At 46.5% G+C, this 14,781-nt stretch overlaps 1 protein-coding gene and 1 long non-coding RNA gene across 3 annotated transcripts; both read right to left on the bottom strand.

Moving 5' to 3' along the window:
* Window positions 1-6: 6 nt before the first annotated feature.
* LOC115541347 (uncharacterized) lies at window positions 7-1,399 on the bottom strand. Its single transcript, XR_003976339.1, has 3 exons — window positions 1,135-1,399; window positions 504-552; window positions 7-92 (listed from the first exon to the last, which is right to left on the bottom strand). It is a non-coding gene; the product is annotated as an uncharacterized LOC115541347 (long non-coding RNA).
* A 2,170-nt stretch (window positions 1,400-3,569) lies between these two features.
* LOC115543015 (cysteine/serine-rich nuclear protein 3) lies at window positions 3,570-14,182 on the bottom strand. 2 transcript variants are annotated; one of them, XM_030355547.1, is made up of 5 exons: window positions 13,503-14,182; window positions 10,948-11,121; window positions 8,477-8,874; window positions 7,172-7,525; window positions 3,570-6,078 (listed from the first exon to the last, which is right to left on the bottom strand). In XM_030355547.1, exons 2-5 carry the CDS (start codon window positions 11,093-11,095, stop codon window positions 4,903-4,905), a joined length of 2,076 nt encoding a protein of 691 aa, XP_030211407.1. In that variant the 5' UTR covers window positions 11,096-11,121; window positions 13,503-14,182; the 3' UTR covers window positions 3,570-4,902. The 2 variants fall into 2 exon arrangements, with proteins under 2 accessions (XP_030211407.1, XP_030211408.1); XM_030355548.1 differs by having other exon boundaries at window positions 7,187-7,525.
* Between the last annotated feature and the right edge of the window lie 599 nt (window positions 14,183-14,781).

The following is a 14,781-nucleotide window of genomic DNA, read 5'->3' as shown; positions in this document are numbered from 1 at the left end:
TTAATGTACATTTCAGACCTTTATTCATTTCATTTAGTTTTCATTATGTCCTCCTACATAGGTTCAGCTCCATCGTTGCAGTTATCATCGTCCTATCCAAGAAGAAGGTTGGTGGTTTAAATTACATTTCATGCTTCAAGATGCAATTGCTCATACATTTAATGTGAATATACCGTAGCGTTGTTGATTACTTGAAACTTGATAGTTTAATTACATTTCGAGGGGTGCATTCGTTTTCAATAGACTAACCAGACACCTCTGTCTTTTAATAGTTGATAAATAAATTCACTACAAATCCAACATTAAAAACAACGGTCAAGTATTGTGGACCAGATGTTTGCTTGACAATAGAAAAACAATAGGATCGCATAGTAGAAGAATACTACATTTTCCGCTGGTTAAGTCGATACAAACGATATATCTTAATCTATCAACATGAACTTGTCATGTCAATAACGGGGAAATTATTCTGGCACGTAAATATGAGAAATAACAATACATACGTTTTCCTTGTGGTGGCTTCCCCAGGCTGCCAGGGCTTGCTTCAGGGTCCTGAGTGAGGTTGAAAGCCGTATACCCAAGTTAATTAAGTCATTAACTCATAATAGCTGACGATATATCCAGAAGATTATACATTTGGTTGGCATCCCGCCCGGATGTTCATGGACTTTGGTAGCATATGCAGGGTCGTAACACCAACTTCTGGGCACTATATATATATATTATCTATATATATATATATATATATATATATATATATCTCAACAAAACCCTGATTGTTTGTTGTCCTGGCTCTGAAAAGCTATCCACTTTCTAATTTGTTTAGACTGCATCTTGCCCAAAAAGTACACAAGAGGATCTGTATTTTTTTCTTTAAAGTAGCACTCAAAGCTGCTTGCCTATTTGTTTGATTGTTTTTAGCTTGCACCTTAATTGTAGAATGCACTTATTCTAAGCTGCCTTGGCAAAAGCGCCAGCTAAATAAATGTAATGCAGCGCAATATATAGCGCATAACTTTTCATAGCACGTAAACACACAAACCATGTTGATATTAGCTGTATTAACGATAATGGTACGTTGAATTTAATTGTTAGAATATAAGAGAATAAGGTTTATCATAAATACTTTATTACCTGTGGTGGGACGGGGTAACAACACCCAATCGGTAGCCCGTAGATGGCGCTCTTTGGCAGATAGCGGCAGCGAGGGCATAAGTAATACGCTTTGTTCCATATCAAGTTATTGATCGTCCGCCCATCCAGCTTGTCTTGGCGAACCCCAAGTTGCGAGTTCGACTCCATTTTCTCCAGCTTCTTTCGGAAACCTTCACTTTTCAAATCAACCCTTTATTTCCGACTCTAATGCCGTCCAGCGCTATAAACTTTTGAAAAATGCGGTTGGCCTTAGAGTTCTGGGAAGGAGTCATTATCGCCATGGTTACGGCCTTAGGGCAACTTTGTGAGGATCTCTTTCAAACTAGTACATGTCGTTGAGTTAGTTGGTTATGAGTGAGTAAAATTAATAATTACAAACAAAGACAAATCTTTTATAGATCAATGAGATAAACAAATATAAATAATTCTGAAAACATCTCAGTTCTGGTCCATGCAGAGGTCAGCTGAGACCCAATTCTCCTGAGGTCAACGACCATCTCTTTTGTCTTCTTTAAAGAATAGCTCTTGGTTAAACATACCTACAGCAACTTTAAAGCAAACCTTTGCTCCTCCCACCCCACACAGTTGTATTCATGGAAGTGAAAACGAAAAAACTAACGCAATTGTTTTTTGTTCCTCTGGTGTTAATGAGAAAAAAGATTCAAACAAAGGTACACAGATTGAACACAAAACGCTTTCAATCATGAATAGTTGTGAGTGACTCGTGCACTAATTAGGTAGGATATGTTTTCCACTTAACATTTGGAAATCAATTGAATTCTCTGTCCCACCTGCTAAAATATGTAACGCATATTCATACAAAAAACAACTATATAACAAGCTAATGTCAGCCCTTATGGCAAATATATTGTAACGCATATTTATACCAAAAACAGCTATATAACAAGCTAATGTCAGCCCTTATGGCAAATATATTACATTTTTGTAATGATGTGAGCATCCCCCACCTTGCATGGGTTTGGATGAGTCTTTATATATTTGATTGTCAATGCTGGAGAGCAATGCAAAGGAAATACACAAGTGAGGAAGGTAACCACCGCATTGTGTGGTGCAAATTACACAGTGCCGACTTTAAGGCCCTCTTGCTGCCATTAGATATATAAATATCTGGAGACTGGAATACATGTTCCAGTCCGGAACGAATGTTCCTCCTTGTAACATGGTAATGGTCTTATAAATAATGAAAATAATTAATAATAATGAAATATAAAAATGTAATGAGAACCGAAAGGAAGAGAGTATTTCTGTCACACGGTCTCCGCCTCTATCTTTTTTTCTTTCTTTATCTCTATCCATCTATGTGTCTGTCTGTCTGTCTATCTATCTATCACTATGCTAAATATCTTTATATCTATTCATCACTATGTATACATCCATCTATTTATCTCAATATACATAGAATTATAAATATACTGTAGGCTATTTCTGCCTGTTTTAACAGTCAGTGTATACGACAGCACCCTGGCAAGACTCCATGATGCGTCTGTCTTTAGCTGTCTCCATCGTAAGAGAGGTTTACCCTCTCACCCTCCCCATATGGTCGTTCCCAGTTTGCGTCTGGCCCCTCTCTCTCTGTTGCCTGGCAACCTGACATCACAGCTCTTGTGCCTGTGATGGATCAGCAGTCTCTCTCTCTCTCTCTCTCTCTCTCTCTCTCTCTCTCTCTCTCTCTCTCTCTCTCTCTCTCTCTCTCTCTCTCTCTCTCTCTCTCTCTCTGTGCTGCTTACCGCCATACCTTGTGGGAAAACACAAGCAGGCTTTCTCTTTCCCCTTGATTCAAATCAGGACAAAGTATGAAAAAATCCAGACAGCATAAATAACTGATACCCCATTTTTGCATCAAGGTTCACAGATGTTATAGATGAATATATGAGTCGATAAAATATTGGAATAAGAATATGACAAATCATGGCAGTTTGTCATCCTTCATTCTAAAATAACAGTTTTCTGTTGTGTATAACCTTTTCGCCTACAATGTTGTATAATTGTCTGCTATTTCTACATTGAAACTGATTTTAGATTTAAAACAATGTAATCTTAGCTGTAATCGGTGCCTGACAGGTCAAACACCATCATTTCTTACTGTTTATTTTGTTTACATATATATTAGTTGTTTATTATATATTTTTTCCAACAAACGTGTGTCCTTTAGTCTTTCACTAAAACACTATTAAGTTAGCAAATTCTGCCACCTTCTGGCAATACATAGAATTCAATATATTACAGGATCTTTTACATTTTAAGGTCTATTTCTGTAAGTGTTCTGAAAGTGCTTTATATTTTTCACCATGCCCATCTGTCGGAAATAAATCAGGAATGTCCCATAATTATTTTTTTGCAGATCTTGCCTTCAGATGATAAAAAAAACATAAATATTAACCACACCAGAGAGGTACAAAAAATATTAACTTTATTGATGTGTGGGGAATTTTTATTTTTAAAAAGCAAACATGAAATACATTTGGCTCCCATGTCTTGGCAGTTTCGATTTATTTAATAGTCTCTGGAACAGACTGCCATTTTGTCTAAAATCTAAGTGTGTTTGTTTTTACAATGCACCTCAACACTATAAAATGGCTCCTCAACTGAAATACTTACGTTTTCACATTTGTTATGTGTCCACCGTTTGGTTGAGTTTAATACAAAGATACGGTTGGCAATACTATCGAAGGAGATAATGGATAATACCAAAGGAACCGGCCATTAATGTCAAAGGGGCATCAGAATTGAAACAATCAGAATCAAGAATCATATGAAATACATTCACGTTATTACGTAAGTCAACAGGATAGTTGAGATGAAATCTAGTTGTGACAGGACGTAATTCCAGCAAAGTATGTCAGTAGAACCTCAGATCCACTACATTTTGCCTTTTTTCTTAAAACATCCATGTTGTAATTGTGAGTCAAAACTCATACTGTATCTTGGAGGAAAGAAAAGTAAGAAATCTATACAAAACTATACAAACCAAATGTGTATTCATCGCCCATACCTTCTTCATTTTCTATTTTATTCATTTTGGAGAATTAAACCCGGAGTTATGTTACGTCTGTCAACTAAATGCAACGACATGCGATACAGAACGGCAAGTTAAGAACCGTTTCACAGCAGCATAACGGAACAGCACATCAAAACATAAACAAGAGGGCATGTTTGTTTGTCAGCCAGAACCTCCAAATCAAATGGATTCTTCACAGACGCCAGCTACGCCCGTAAAACCCATAAAACATGCTGTAATATCAAACACTGAATGATTAATAGAACGGAGCAACTTAAATAGTTACACTTCATTTACAGCAACACTTATGTACTTCATTGACGCGGTGTCATTTATGTAACATTGTTGTCTTTGCATTGAGACGAAAAGAACCGATTCCAAAAGGTGGTACACATGAGTTTAAATCGGTTCTTGGGCCGAAGCTTCGGGGCCCTTTTATGTCATTAAATGTCAGAGAAAGGGGCCCCCTCTTTGAAACCATTTTCCTTTTTTTTGTATTTTGTAGAAGTGCACTTTAAGGAATAGATACAACACTGATGGTTCACGGTCGTTATTGAAAGACCTTATACTGTTATTTTATTATAGTATTTTTTCTTGTATTCGTTTTCGTGTCACTTTTTGGTCTGGCTAATCAGATGCGTCGCGCTGGGCGCTCAAAGACCCAAGATGTGCTACTGTGACTTTTGTATTTTTGGCCCCTCGGCCGTCCTTCCCGTGTCTCCGCCACCTCATTCCGTCCCTGATGCCGTCGGCTCCGCCCACTCACAGGAAACGTCAGTTTGCGACAATTTGGCGATGATTCGATCCTCGGTCTCGCCCGCCACCAGGGGCTGCTGTACCTTCATCCTGCCGATGGGAGTGCCCTTTTCACCACCACCTCCATCTCCGTGGCCCCCGAAACCAGCACCGGTTTGGGGCACCGGTGTCAGCGGCTCCAGGGTGGCGAGGGAGAGGTCTCGGCCACCGGGTGGCGTGTCCTTGGTACCCGCGCTACATACAGCGGTCGTCTTCGAGGGCTCAGGCGCCGGTAATGACAGGGAGGGGTTCATGTGTGGTGGGGCGGCGGCGGCGGCGGCGGCGGTGGCGGCGGTGGCGGTGGCGGTGGCGGTGGCGGTGGCGGCGGCGGCAATCTCGCTCCCCGAGGCGTCCGTTTGACGGAGGTCAGACGGTGGGGCTTGGAGCGAAAAAGGGTCGTTGCCGTGGTTACCGAGAGGCGAGTTTCTGGAGAAGCCAAGCACGGAGGAGAGCGGGACCACCTCGGTGTGCGAGAAGGGCGGCGGGCTGGCCGAGTCCAGCGAGCACTCCCATTCCTCGTTGTTCTCCCGTTCCTCGTCGTCGTAGTTGTCGTCGTCCTCCTCGTCTTCCTCGTAGTCCTCCTCTTCGTCCTCCTCGTCAGGATCGATTGTCTCCAGGCTGTGCGTGCTGCAGTCTGACAGCCCGCTGCACAGACTGCTGTCCTCCTCGTCCTCGTAGGCCTCATCCTCCTCCTCCTCCTCTTCCTCCTCCTCGTCCTCCTCGCTGTCCTCCTCCTCGTCCTCCTCCTCTTCCTCCTCCTCCTCCTCCTCCTCCTCCACCTCGTCCTGCAGGCGCACGTCCGCGGCCTCGCCCGCCTCGTGCAGATGCATGATGGGAACGTGCGGCACGCCGCCATTGGCCAGCGTTGTGAACACTGGCTGGTGCTGCTGTGCCAGAGGGGAGGGGTCTCCATGGTAACCGTTGCCATTGGTTACCGGCTGCTGCTGCTGCTGCTGCATCTGCTGCATCTCGCGGCTCCTCTCCAGCTCCAGCTTCATGATGGTGTGCAGGAAGTGGGTCCGCACGCGAACCGGGTTGAACTCCAGCCGGCCCGTGGCGTTGCCGCAGCCGTCCTTGGTGCATCCGCACGGGAAGGACATGCGGTCCACCTGTACGGGGGGGGGGGGGGGGGGGGGGGGGGGGGGGGGGGGGGGGGGGGGAAGGGAGACGTCAGACGGAGGTGATAGCGAGACGAGAAGAAGGAGGTGAGGGAAAGAAAAAAGAGAGAGAGGTGAGGGAGCGGGGTTGAGGCCATCGTCCGGTGCCCTTGGAGAAAAGAAGTCGCCGGGCGGAGCGAGAGTGAGATGTGTGGCGTGGTGTTGGAACAAGACGTGGAACCTTCCTTTACCCAGATCACTGTCGGTTACTGGCACCGGCCGCCTCAGTCTGCTGAGAACGACACTGTTTAAGCCCCACCAGAGCCCCCGTATCAAAGACAGCCTGCTGGCCACCAGCGCCCCACTCCTGGCCCAACAGCTCCCAAACCATTGAAACAGCATCCTCTGTATACTGTTCCATGAAGTTATACCTCAGTTTAGTGGAGCCTAGTGGTTACAGCGAAGTGTTGTTGAATGTAGCACGGAATATAGTACAGTTTAGTCGATTATAGTAGTAAGTGTAGTTGAATGTAGTACGGTATATACTACAGTATTTTTGAGTATAGTACAGCATGAGATATTATAGTATAGTCTAGTACATAAAAATTCAGTATAGTTGAATATAGTATTGCTTAATATCAGAGTGCAGAGTATAAGAGTATATCATATTATAGTAATATGATAGTGTTGTTGAGTCACCATGTATCTAGTCTAGTCTATAGTCCACACTGTAGTAGTGTATTGGAGAGTTTGGCAGCATATACTACAGTATAGTGGAGTATAGCACAGTATAGCGGTGTATAAGTACAGTAGAGTGGAGTATAGTATAGATATGCCTCACAACTGCTCGTTCTACCTGGCCACTGATGCTGGCCAGTATAGTGCAGTTATGTCACAGTATGGTACATTATATCGATGAATGGTGCAGTTTAGTGGAGTACGGTACAGTATAGTGGAGTATAGTATAGATGTGCCACACCACGGGTCCATTTACCTGCTCTTTCTCCTTGGCCCTTAAGGCCAGTAAGGAGCAGTACATCAGTGTATGGTACAGTATAGCAGCGTACGGTACAGTGTAGTGGAGTATAGTATAGATGTGCCTCACCACTGCTCCATTTACCTGGCACTTAATGCCGGCCAGGCTGCAGGCGCAGGTCTCCGGGTCGCAGGCCCCGCGGCAGCGACAGCCGCACTCCTCCCGAGACCCGCGCAGCGCCCTCAGCTGGTGGCGCTCCTCGCCGTCGATGCGCCGCACGCCCGACGCCCGCAGCAGGGCGCGGCGCCGCCGGGTGCTCAGCGGCTGCAGGAAGAAGTACTCATCCACCTCCACGCCGGCGCCCGCACCGACGCCACTGACGCCGCCGACCACGCCCCCACCGCCGTGCTCCGGGGGCATGTCGTCCTCGGAGACGTCATCCAGCGTCAGCGCATTGGACGCCGCCGCGCCGCTATTGGCCAGCTGGGGGTGGAAGGGGGGAGGGGTTCATGTTGGCACCTTGTTTGGCGGTTTGCTTTGGTATCGCTAAAGCGATGATATTATCGTAGGACACTTGAAACATAAGGATACTTGTATAGGAGCTGATTCAGGTGGACAGGGAGGTATTGGGTGTTTGACTCCCAGACGGAATGTTTTTGGTTCGAACCCCAATGTCTGTCCACAGTCTAGATGCATATTAATCAGCAGCTAGGAATAATCGGACGGAACTAATGTTGGACACCTCGAAGGGCATTATCCCGCTTATACCACGGTCACTTGCCAAAGAAAATAAATGAAGACCATTCATTTATATTTTCATGCGTGTTACATTCCAAATATTAAGTTTTTCATGCATGACTTTGTTTCCCTGGTAACGCCTGAGGGTTTGACTAATACCTGGAACACTCATTACCCTCCCGTAAGGTTCTTCTGCAACAGAAACGTTGTTCACAAATAGGACGGACCTTAGCTACGACTTGGCAACGGGAGGTATTCTAGTCCGCTCAGCCAAGAGCCAGAGAGCTAACGTTATGCATTATACATATTTATGATTAAAAATTTGTCCCAGCCTTTATACCATAGAAACTATAGGGTCTATAGCATGTAACCGCGTTGTCTGATTACAGTTTAATTCATTTTTGACAATTTACCAGCTCTTGTTTTGAAAGCTGAACAGACAATTTGACTGGAACTACTTAGCAGGTATGCACACATTCACACACAGACGGCGGAGTCAACCATGCAAGATGACAGCAAGCTTGTCGGGAGCAGTTCGGATTAGGAGCCTTGCTCAGGGACACCTCGACACTCCGGGTAGCCGGGGATCGAACTAGCAGCCTTGCGGTTACCAGCCCACCCGCTCTACCTCCTGAGCTACTACCGCCCAAAAATGGGCGTGGGTGTCCCCACGCCAATTTTTCGCCCCGGTCTCACCTTGAGCTTGACGGCGTTAAGCTTCTCCTGTCTGAGGTGGTGCCTTAGCATCCGGCGGTGGCTGCGCTCCTGCTCCAGGGCGAACTCCCGCAGGGTGAAGCGGTGTACCCAGCAGTGGCGCGGCGACATGCCCAGCGTGCTGCCACCCTGCGTGGGCACGCTGGTGAAGCCCTGCCGCCGGCTGAAGTAGTACACCGTGACGCTCTCGAAGCGCACGCCGCGGCCCGGCCGCGCCCGCTTCGGGGCGAGGTGCAGGGCCTGGGGCTGGCCGCTGTCGTCGTCGTGGCGCTGGGCCGGGGGCGGGGGCGGGGTGTCGCCGTCGTGGAGGGGGTGGGGCCGGTGGTCGTCGTTGATGCCATTGTTGGCGTCGTGGGGGAGCTGGAGTTGGGGGGGTAAGGCTGCAGGAGAGGGAGGGAGCGAGGGAGGGACAGAGAGTTTGTATTTGGGAGTGGGGAGACAAAGAGTGTGTGGGGGTGAGGGAAAAATAGAGTGAAAGGAAAAGGTAAAGGGGGTGAGAGAAGTGGAGGTAGAGAATTAGAGTGAAAAGAGATGCATAGTGTGAGGGAAATAGAGTGAGCCAGGAAGAAAGACATGCATAGTGAGAGGGAGACCCATTTTGTGCGAAGCAGATATATCGCGTGCAAAGGAGAGAAATTGACTCTTTTACGATATTTGCTTTTGACCAAGCTCATGTTGGCAAACCAGCTTGTTTGCCAACAAGTCGGCAGCTCGGAGCCATGGCTCTGAAAGCCTGCCTGTCTTCCCAATTGGCCTAGCCTGCATGCTATCCAGACATAGGGTGACCAGACCTCCAGAAACAGAGACTGAAACAGGAACTGTTTCAGTCTCTGTTTCTGGAGGTCTGACAGAGACTGAAACAGTTCCTGTTTCTGGTGGCCTGTTCCCGGAAGTGTCTCCATTGAAAATCAATAAATAAAGAATTTATTAATACATGAATAGGTTTTGTAATGGCAAAGGTTCTAGCTTGCTCATGAATATTCATTTTAAGACGGCTGGTAATTAGTCTCGTCTACCTGTGATGCGACCTCTATCTATCAACTTAATACTCTAAGCATTCATGAGGATAACAAACAATAGGCTATTAATACAATATAGAGTAGCCTTACAGTAGCCTACATTGGCTTAATTTTTTGCTGGTTTACCAAAGCCTCAAAACATATTATAGCAAACCCTTGATTATGTAGGCTAATGCCCAATATTTACTACAGTTCTACATTTTCCATGATAAGAATAGCAAAATAAAAATGTGTCACCTTAGCATTAGATATTTAGTAGATGGACCGCCGAACTACATATGTCCCTGTTTGTATCGCAGAAATCTGGTCACGTTAGCCTTGCCTGCATGTCATTCCAAATAGCCCGACCTGCATGTCTTTCCAAATAGGCGTAACCTGCATGTCTTTCCAAATACGCGCAACCCGCATATTGTTACTTGTAGCCAAGCCTGCATTTGTTTCCAATTAGCCCAGCCTGCATGTCTATCCAATAGGCCTAACCCACATGTCTTTCCAATTAGCCTAGCCGCCTGCATGGCTGTCCAATTAGGCTAGCCTGCATGTCTTTTAAATTAGCCTGGCCTGCATTTCTTCCACGGCCGCGTTCCAGGAAGCGGCTAGGGGTACCCCATCTACACCTGACGTGTGATGCGAGGCTGCGCTCCCCTTCAACCCATCTCTGGCAATGACGATATCCCATCGCCTTGGCAGTGCGCAGTGTCGTGCGAGAGGGGTTGTCATGGCAATCGTTACCGAATGACGTACTGTATTTATAGCCGATATATTTTTTCATTTTTAAGCAATTGGAAATGTCAAAAGGAGAAGTGGAGATGGAGTTTGCTGCGTTTAAAAGATGTGGCTCGAGGGGGTATGAGAGGGACTAGGTTGGTTCATCTTATGAATATTGGGATATTCATAAGATGTGTCTTTTTTAAGATATATCATCATCATCATCATCACAGGTCTTATCTTGGAGGGCCAACACTCCCACTGCAGATCTGACAATGCCTCTACCTCCTGTGTATAAATAGCGTTAAGGCTTTTCCCGGGCTGGGGATGATGAGATGCGCTCTCCTCACCAAATATTGTGATTCTCTGGTTGGGTTAACATTTCACACTGGAAAGCACACGAACAGGGATCAGAAAGTTAAAAAGACCAGCGTCTCAATCAAATAAATAACTTGTTTAAAGATAGGACGATTAACAAAGATTTTGTGCTTGTATCTCATACTGTTGCTGATAGAAAACCGATTGTCATTTTATGTTGTCTATTATATGTGTGTGTGTGTGTGTGTGTGTGTGTGTGTGTGTGTGTGTGTGTGTGTGTGTGTGTGTGTGCATATATTTCTATCAAGTTGTCCATCAATTGAACAAACAAGAGACTTTTGTGTTTCTTGTTCCCTTTACACATTCATCTTTTGAACATTAGCGGAGGTAGCTGGCGAGCGCCCTTACAGTCATGGCCGACGGCAGGGACCGGGTGGTTGAGGCTGTCGCTGCTGTTACCGCTGTCGCTGCAGGACACCTCGTTGTCATGGCAGCCCTGCAGGGACAGGTAAGGGGAGGTATCCTCCTCATGCCTCCTCTTCAGGATTCCACTCATCCTCTGGCTCAGCCCACCAGACCCACCTGGACACACAAGTAAGAGTAAATAACAGCAACAAAAGAAAACACCTTTGTGATATATACCCCTGTTGGTTTTCCATACACTACTGGGAGTATTAGGGCGGGGTTTAGCGTTGCCGGTACCAGGGGTTGGTCGCTTCAGGTTTTGACCAATGACAGCGGGAATACCGAGATGACGCCTTAACTGTGTTTAAAATGTTACTCGTGGTTTGAATGTGATGTAGCAATACTGTTTAAGCCTATTATTGACCACTGGTTCTATGATAGCCTCAATTGTAGCCGACTATTTGCTGAAGCAAAATACATCCTCAAACCAACCTCAAAACCTTCCCAACATAAAAACACATCAGAACACACCAAAACACTCAATAAAACTCAATATGGACACAATTATTATGGTCTGGAGAAACCATCCAAATCACGAGGTGTTGCATGGCGACCAGCAAGCTAAGTTTCAATCCGATGCGTCGACCGACGTTGTGCGTTCCCACGAGATACCCCGGGCCTCTGTGATGTTTTAGATTACCCAACGGAAAAACACTGACTCCCCCCCCCCCCCCCCCCCCCCCCTTCGCTCCTCGCCGATGCCTTTTCATTAGCTGATCATTTGTGCCACGGATTCAAACATGGCCATTATTTATAAAACACGCGCACATGTCCAAGGCGACACATATTCACGCCGTGGCATGCACGTACAGACACACTCACACACGTCCGGTGAAAAGCACTATAGTTAATGGGCAGGTGATTGGACGCTGTGACTTTCGCTGGACGACCAACCTCAGTTTCTTTTGGTCAAATAATGAACTGTCAGGCTTGTCATTGTTGTGAATGGAGCTGGTGTTGGATTACATCAGATGCAGCAAAGCACCATGCTTGGCCAGCCTCTCTCTATCTCTCTCTCTCCCTGCTCTCTCTCTCTGTGTGCCAAAGTCTTTGTCTAGCTCTCTCTCTCTCTTTGCAAAGTCTCTCATTTTTTTTCTCTCCGCCACTTTCAGTCCTGCTCTCTCTCTCTCTGCCTCATCTATTGTCGCTCACTGCTAGTCTTTCTGTTTCTTCCCCTGTTTTACAGTAACAATCTCTCTCTCTCTCTCTCTCTCTCTCTCTCTCTCTCTCTCTCTCTCTCTCTCTCTCTCTCTCTCTCTCTCTCTCTCTCTCTCTCTCTCTCTCTCTCTCTCTCTCTCTCTGTGTCTCTCTCTCTCTCTCTCTCTCTCTCTCTCTCTCTCATGCTTAGCTATACCTCAGCCACCCCCAGTTCCCAGGTCTGCAATGAATCCATTAGGCTATTAGCATGCGATACCTTCAGCGAGTAAGAGCAAAGACATCATGTACAACATTGTGGTCATAAACATCAACAGACATGAGGCACAACTATCAATATAAGAAGGCAAGTTCACTTAATACATTGAAAATAACAGTCACACTTTGTCGTGCAAATTAAACCAAGATAACCGATTAAAATAAGTATATTATTTAAATCCTTCCTCAATAATCTGAATGGCAATTTTCTCTCCAAGCCAAACACAAACACACACAGATACACATAAAGACACACACACACACACACACACACACACACACACACACACACACACACACACACACACACACACACACACACACACACACACACACACACACACACACATACACACACACACACACACACACACACAGATGCCACACAAATCATACACACACATGACACACATACAGATGCCACACAAAATACACACACACACACACACACACACACACACACACACACACACACACACACACACACACACACACGACACACAAACATGACACAAACACATACACACGACATACACACAGATGCCACACAAATCACGCACACATGACACAAACACACACGACAAACACACACACAAACAATCACACTCATAACCTCTGCTACACCAGGAAGGTGTTGCCATTTTGGATCTGGAACCAGTCGGGTTCGCTGATGACGCCACGTTCACCGCCGCCAAACGTCCGTCAACACCATCCCCCCCCCCCTCCTCCGCTCCCCCCATTCATCCTGTGGTCGTTTCAAAAAGAGAGGGGGTGTGCGACCAAACAAGCATGCTCAAACACATGCACATGCATACACACACGCAGCAACACACACAGCAACAGCCGGCTGCAAACCTCACAAACGTGCTGCGCTCGCTTCATGTGTGTCTGTGTGGCCGCACATTATTTTAATCAAATCACACACGCAGACGCACACACATACACACACACAGAGAAACGAGGCAACCTAACGAGGGGAGAAAAATCTGCCCCGTGATTCGTCATGCACACGCACACACACACTGCGGCGATTAGCATTGGTATTATTCTGACAGTACGACCGGACTGTGAACCAAAAGACTGACCTGTTTTTTTTCACGCTGTTGGGATTCCAGGAAGTGCCCGTCACTTCACTCTCTCTCTCTCTCTCTCTCTCTCTCTCTCTCTCTCTCTCTCTCTCTCTCTCTCTCTCTCTTACCCTCTTTCTCTCGCTGTCTCTCTTTGTCTCTCTCCCTCTCTCTCTCTCTCTCTCTCTCTCTCTCTCTCTCTCGCTCACTCCCCTCTCTGCATCGCCGTGATTACCGGCGTTCTCCAAACATCCCCATGTGTCGTGGTGCTGCGATGTGCGCTGCCATGATGGCTCTCTCTCTCTCTCTCTCTCTCTCTCTCTCTCTCTCTCTCTCTCTCTCTCTCTCACTGCACCTTTTCCTTGTTCGCTGCTCAGCCCGGTGCTTCCGCTCTCCGTGTCTGACACTCCTCTAGTCCCTTCTCTGTGTCTCCTTCTTCAGTGCATTCTCTTCCTCTCTCTCTCCCTCTCCCTCTCTCTCTCTCTCTCTCTCTTTTTCTCTCAGACTCTCGCTCTCTTTGTCGATGCCTCTTCTCGGGCTTGCTTGCTCCACGCTCTCTCTCTCTGTGTCTCTGTCTCTGTCTCTCTCTCTCTCTCTCTCTCACTTCACAAAGGCTCGTTAGCTAGATGCTGCTGCTTGCCGGGGCGATCGAGCCTGACTGAGGGAAAGCCAGAGCCTGCTCGGAGATCACACAAGAGAGGGAGAGAGCGAGAGAGGGATAGGGAGAGAGAAAGAGAGACGTACACACACAGATGGGAGGAGGGGGAGTGGAATGGTAGGGATGGAGGGAGGGGAGTGTAAGAGGGTGGGGGTGTAGGTAGTAGATGTCAGGGTGGGGGTGCCTGGGTGTGTAGGTAGTATATATTAGGGTTAGGGTGACTGTGGTTGTGTAGGTAATAGATGTCAGGGTGGGGGTGCCTGTGTAGGTAGTACATGTCCGGGTGGTGGTGACTGTGGTTCTGTATATCTAGCCCATTTAACACAGTTCTTGATCAATTATCGGTTTAACAGTTCAGCCATCGCTGCTGATTTTCACCATCCAAAATGCAGCTACTTTCTGGTAAATTTCCGTTTTGCACCCTTTCACAAATGGCACAGTAATGTGGGTATAGATGGGCCAAGGTGTAGTCCAGCAGATGGCGGTAGTGCAACAATTGTGCGTGCCAGCCGTCATAACCCTTTATTCCGGAACCTGACCAGTTTCTTGAAAAAAGGAGGTTGTTTGGATATTGTTATCGGATCACCTGCTAACAGAGTCTTGTGATTGGTTTTCTCGCTCTAAGTGTAAGCGTCTACG

This window comes from Gadus morhua, chromosome 4, assembly GCF_902167405.1.
Source record: "Gadus morhua chromosome 4, gadMor3.0, whole genome shotgun sequence".
Classification (NCBI taxonomy): Eukaryota; Metazoa; Chordata; class Actinopteri; order Gadiformes; family Gadidae; genus Gadus; species Gadus morhua.
This window is presented reverse-complemented; position numbering and strand designations above follow the sequence as displayed.